The sequence below is a fragment of the Oncorhynchus tshawytscha genome, linkage group LG30, assembly GCF_018296145.1.
Source record: "Oncorhynchus tshawytscha isolate Ot180627B linkage group LG30, Otsh_v2.0, whole genome shotgun sequence".
NCBI classification, from domain to species: domain Eukaryota; kingdom Metazoa; phylum Chordata; class Actinopteri; order Salmoniformes; family Salmonidae; genus Oncorhynchus; species Oncorhynchus tshawytscha.
The window spans coordinates 42,427,163-42,432,969 of NC_056458.1; the positions used below are offsets into that span (position 1 = coordinate 42,427,163).

The window sequence follows — 5,807 nt, forward strand, 5'->3', positions numbered from 1 at the left end:
GCTGGTAGCCTAGTGGTTAGAGGCAGATAGCCTAGTGGTTAGAGGCAGATAGCCTAGTGGTTAGAGGCAGGTAGCCTAGTGGTCAGAGGCAGGTAGCCTAGTGGTTAGAGACAGGTAGCCTAGTGGTTAGAGGCAGGTAGCCTAGTGGTTATAGCGTTGGACTAGTAACTGAAAGGTTGCTAGATTGAATCCCCGAGCTGACAAGGTAAAAATCTGTCGTTCTGCCCCTGAACAGGCAGTTAACCCACTGTTCCTAGGCCGTCATTGTAAATAAGAAGTTATTCTTAACTGACTTGCCTAGTTAAATAAAGGTTAAATAAAAATTTAAAATAAAAAATGACTATAAACTGTGGAAGTTTACCAGTAAACTACTAGTGGCCTTATTGGGTACTTCAGATTATCACAGGTGTCTGTAATTATCTCTGACCCTCTGTGTGGCCTTATCACATGTAGAATATAAAATAATCAAATTATTTTAAAAAAACATGATCCTAAACATAAACCATCAACTTAGTGAATACCATCGTTTTTTATTATGAGGGTTTCAGCATGAAATATCCTTTATATATTTTTTACACACTTTTGGTGTTTTACTCGGTCAATCTGTCAATGTTTTGGTGCCAAACTGGTGGCAGACAACGGTTGGAAAAGTCAATATTGGGAAGAGATGAAGGGTTAATTGGAAAATAATGCTGTTGTTGATTAGATGCTTTTTCATTAATTAGACTATTTTCTCATGAACCGTATGGTCTATCTACTAGAAACTCATGAACCATCTGGTCTATCTACTAGAAACTCATGAACCATCTGGTGTATCTACTAGAAACTCATGAACCATCTGGTCTATCTACTAGAAACTCATGAACCATCTGGTCTATCTACTACAAACTCATGAACCATCTGGTCTATCTACTACAAACTCATGAACCATCTGGTCTATCTACTACAAACTCATGAACCATCTGGTCTATCTACTACAAACTCATGAACCATCTGGTCTATCTACTAGAAACTCATGAACCATCTGGTCTATCTACTACAAACTCAAACTCATGAACCATCTGGTCTATCTACTAGAAACTCATGAACCATCTGGTCTATCTACTAGAAACTCATGAACCATCTGGTCTATCTACTACAAATCTCATGAACCATCTGGTCTATCTACTAGAAACTCATGAACCATCTGGTCTATCTACTACAAACTCATGAACCATCTGGTCTATCTACTACAAACTCAAACTCATGAACCATCTGGTCTATCTACTAGAAACTCATGAACCATCTGGTCTATCTACTAGAAACTCATGAACCATCTGGTCTATCTACTAGAAACTCATGAACCATCTGGTCTATCTACTAGAATCTCATGAACCATCTGGTCTATCTACTAGAAACTCATGAACCATCTGGTCTATCTACTACAAACTCATGAACCATCTGGTCTATCTACTACAAACTCATGAACCATCTGGTCTATCTACTAGAAACTCATGAACCATCTGGTCTATCTCCTACAAACTCATGTTATATGTTAATTCTTTCTGTTGAAGTATAAATTACCAAAGTTACCATCGATTGCCATAGATTAACCGTTAATTACTAAAACGACAGAAGATTGCAGTAACTTTGGTAGATTACCAGTAGCTCAAACTGTCCCCAAAAATGGATTTTACAAATATCCCCCAAATATAAAACTATGGTTGAGCAGACAGATTGATAAAGGGAGGGGAGAGAGAGGGGGGTCAACACCAGTTTTCCATTGTCTGAAGACTTGTAGTTTGGTTTAGAAAATGTCTCACCTCACAATTTGCAGCCCCTGAGAAGGTTCTAGTTTAAAGTAGTTAAAAATACATATCTTCAAACACTAATATCAAGCTTAGAAGAGGAAGAAGAGAGAGAGGAGGAGGGGTTAGGGGAGGAGGAGGGCGAGGGGGAGGGTGAGGACGAGGGGGAGGAGAAGTACGAGGGGGAGGGCAAGGGGGAGAGGAGGAGGAGGTGGAGGAGGGGGGGGAGGAGGAGGGGAGGGGAGGTGGAGAGGAGGAGGAGGGAAAGGATGGGGGGAGGTAGAGGAGGAGGGGAGAGGAGAAGGGGGGAAGAGGACGAGGGGGAGGAGGAGGGGGGAGGGGGACGAGGGGGAGGAGGAGGGGAGGGGGGGAGAGGAGGAGGAGGAGGGAGAAGAGGAGGACGAGGGGGAGAGAAGGACGAGGAGGACGAGGAGGAGGACGAGGACGAGGAGGAGGAGGTGGATGAGAGGAGGAGGACGAGGACGAGGGGGGGGCGAGGGGGAGGAGGAGGACGAGGGGGGGGGGAGGAGGAGGACGAGGTGGATGAGAGGAGGAGGAGGACGAGGGGGAGGAGGAGGAAGAGGAGAGGAGGAGGAGGTGGAAGAGGAGAGGAGGAGGAGGAGGAGGAGGTGGAAAGGAGGAGGAGGAGGAGGAGGAGGAGGAGGAGGAGGAGGAGAAGAAGAAGAAGACAATAACAAGTACAGCCATGCATTGTGTCGTGATGCAGTGAAGCATGTGTAGCTATGGTGTGTGTCTGCACCGTGACAGTGCAGCATCTCTCTGAGGGGGGGGGGACTGACAGAGAGAACAGAGCAGGAGCAGAGGGGGTCTTCACTGAAGCCTATAAACCTACAGGTCCTGAAATAAACAGCGCTGTTACAAAAAGATGAACAATATTGCTGTCATCGTGTTGAATTCCAGCCTGATCGCTGAAAGATCGATTCCACCCTCATTTTAATTTGTAATTATAAACTAGTCATCACAGTAATAATAATGGCACAAGTTTATGCCAATGATTTAATCCCAATTCCGGGAAGGAAGTGTGTATTGCATCACTGGTCAGACGTGCATAATAAGTGTCAGAATGACATTAGTAGCGGTGACATGGGGTCAGAGTTCAGGTGCTGTGTTCCACACCGCCCCAGTCAGTCTGAGGAGGAGAATTAGCCTGAGGCTAACAATAACCCAAGGCTAACACAGACAACCGGATGGACGGATGTGCTCTGCTGCTCTCTCACTAGCTAGACTCCCAGGAGGGCATGTCCTGACCAAGTTCCTCTTTAAAAGGGTGAGCCTCAAGTCATACACATCTTATCCACACGACACAGCGGATAAAAACACACATCTTCATCCCCTGCTGAGACTAGACACACGTGTAACAGACTGACAGGGAAACATCTACTTAGACGAAGACATAACTGACAGGGTGTTAGTTTCCTAATGTCTCCCACAAAGCAACTAGACTTGTCTTTTTTTTTTTTAAACTAGACAAATCAGTTAAGAACCTATTCTTAATTTACAATGACAGCCTAGCCCGGCCAAACCCGGCCAAACCCGGCCAAACCCGGCCAAACCCGGACAACGCTGGGCCAATTGTGCACCGCCCAATCACGGCCAGATGTGATGCAGCCTGGATTCAAACCAGGGACTGTAGTGACACCTCTTGCACTGAGATGCAGTGTCTTAGACCGCTGTGCCACTCAGGAGCACGTATTTATCTTGTCGAGGGAGGTAGGGTAACACTCCTCCCAAACTGTAGAGAAATGTGTCAGCACAGCGACCTCGCGTCATCGGGACAGCTCTCCCTGAGAGAGAACCCCTGAATGCAGTCGCAACACTACCTCGACATCTGGTTGGTGTTCATTTGCTTCGGTTTCTTGAAAACACAAACTTTGGTTTCCTTTCTTTAATGCCTCTGCAGTACATTTTTATGAAAGGGCCAAGGACCAAGGGTCAAGGGCCAAGGGCCAAGGATCAAGGACCAAGGGCCAAGGACCAAGGGCCAAGGGATAAGGGCCAAGGACCAAGGACCAAGGACCAAGGACCAAGGACCAAGTACCAAGGGCCAATAACCAAGGACCAAGGGCCAAGGACCAAGAACCAAGTACCAGGGACCAAGGGCCAAGGGCCAAGGGCCAAGGGCCAAGGGCCAAGGACCAAGGACCAAGGGCCAAGGGCCAAGGGCCAAAAGTCAAGGGCCAAGGGCCAAGGGCCAAGGGCCAAGGACCAAGGACCAAGGGCCAAGGACCAAGGACCAAGGACCAAGGACCAAGGACCAAGGACCAAGGGCCAAAAGTCAAGGGCCAAGGGCCAAGGACCAAGGGCCAAGGACCAAGGACCAAGGGCCAATGACCAAGGACCAAGGGCCAAGGATCAAGGGCCAAGGGCCAAGCCCTAAATGTGCCTTGCTTTGTGTAGAGTAGACTCTACTAGCTGGGGCTGTTATTGTTGTACGGTTGCTACTGAAGTCTCTGTTGTTCTGAGTGTGTTTATCTGAGTGTGTTGTTCTGAGTGTGTTGTTCTGAGTGTGTTGTTCTGTTTGTGTTTGTGTGTTTGTCTGAGTGTGTTGTTCTAAGTGTGTTGTTCTGTGTGTGTTGTTCAGTGTGTGTTTGTCTGAGTGTGTTGTTCTGTTTGTGTTGTTCTGTTTGTGTTGTTCTGTGTGTGTTGTTCTGTGTGTGTTGTTCTGTTTGTGTTGTTCTGTTTGTGTTGTTCTGTGTGTGTTGTTCTGTGTGTGTTGTTCTGTGTGTGTTTGTCTGAGTGTGTTGTTCTGAGTGTGTTGTTCTGTTTGTGTTTGAGTGTGTTGTTCTGTGTGTGTTTGTCTGAGTGTGTTGTTCTGTTTGTGTGTGTGTTTGTCTGAGTGTGTTGTTCTGAGTGTGTTGTTCTGTTTGTGTTTGTGTGTGTTGTTCTGTGTGTGTTTGTCTGAGTGTGTTGTTCTGTTTGTGTCTGAGTGTGTTGTTCTGTGTGTGTTTGTCTGAGTGTGTTGTTCTGTGTGTGTTTGTCTGAGTGTGTTGTTCTGTGTGTGTTTGTCTGTGTGTGTTTGTCTGGGTGTGTTGTTCTGAGTGTGTTGTTCTGTGTGTGTTTGTCTGTGTGTGTTGTTCTGTGTGTGTTTGTCTGTGTGTGTTGTTCTGTGTGTGTTTGTCTGTGTCCTATATAAACAGGCATGAGGCAGCGCCAGGCCTTGTTTGTTGTTGTTAGGGCTTCTGCTGTGCGTTGCCGGGGGCGATGCAGACGGTGTGTGTGGCCATGGAACAGGCCGGCCAGGCAGAGGGCGAATAACAATGCTCATCTCGGCGGGACGCTAGCGCTCTCTTCCTGGAGCGCTGGGGGGGGATGTCCAACAGGAACTGTGTGGAGGGCCACACAGACACACACAATCTCAGAGATGACATCAATCGCAACCATGATGTCACCACCACATTACAGGACTACAAACAGGGTGTTCTGACACTCTGACCTACAAACAGGGTGTTCTGACACTCTGTGTTCCTGACACTCTGACCTGACCTACAAACCAGACAGGTATCCTGACACTCTGACCTGACACTCTGACCTGGAGGACAGGCTATCCTGACACTCTGACCTGGAGGACAGGCTATCCTGACACTCTGACCTGGAGGACAGGCTATCCTGACATTGTGACCTGGAGGACAGGCTATCCTGACATTGTGACCTGGAGGACAGGCTATCCTGACACTCTGACCTGGAGGACAGGCTATCCTGACATTGTGACCTGGAGGACAGGCTATCCTGACACTGACAGAGATATACAGCCCCAGGCTCCAAGATGAGGGCACACTGTCCTCGTCTCTATTCCTGTCTCTATCGCTGTCTCTGTAGCTATCCTTGTCCCTGTCTCTATTGCTGTCCCTGTCCCTGTCTCTATCCCTGTCCCTGTCTCTATCCCTGTCCCTGTCTCTATCCCTGTCTCTATTGCTGTCCCTGTCCCTGTCTCTATCCCTGTCCCTATCTCTATCTCTATCCCTATCCCTGCCTCTATCCCTGTCCCTGTTTCTATCCCTC

At 47.6% G+C, this 5,807-nt stretch overlaps 1 protein-coding gene across 1 annotated transcript in view; it reads right to left on the reverse strand.

The window, feature by feature from the left end:
• Nucleotides 1-2,211: 2,211 nt before the first annotated feature.
• The window catches only part of LOC121841429 (U1 small nuclear ribonucleoprotein 70 kDa-like), a gene marked incomplete at both ends in the record, with an annotated part of 4,618 nt that continues 1,022 nt past the window's right edge, over nucleotides 2,212-5,807 (reverse strand). The window contains one exon of the mRNA XM_042309780.1: nucleotides 2,212-2,252. Coding sequence (XP_042165714.1) covers nucleotides 2,212-2,252 — 41 coding nt within the window. The remainder of the gene's footprint in view (nucleotides 2,253-5,807) is intronic.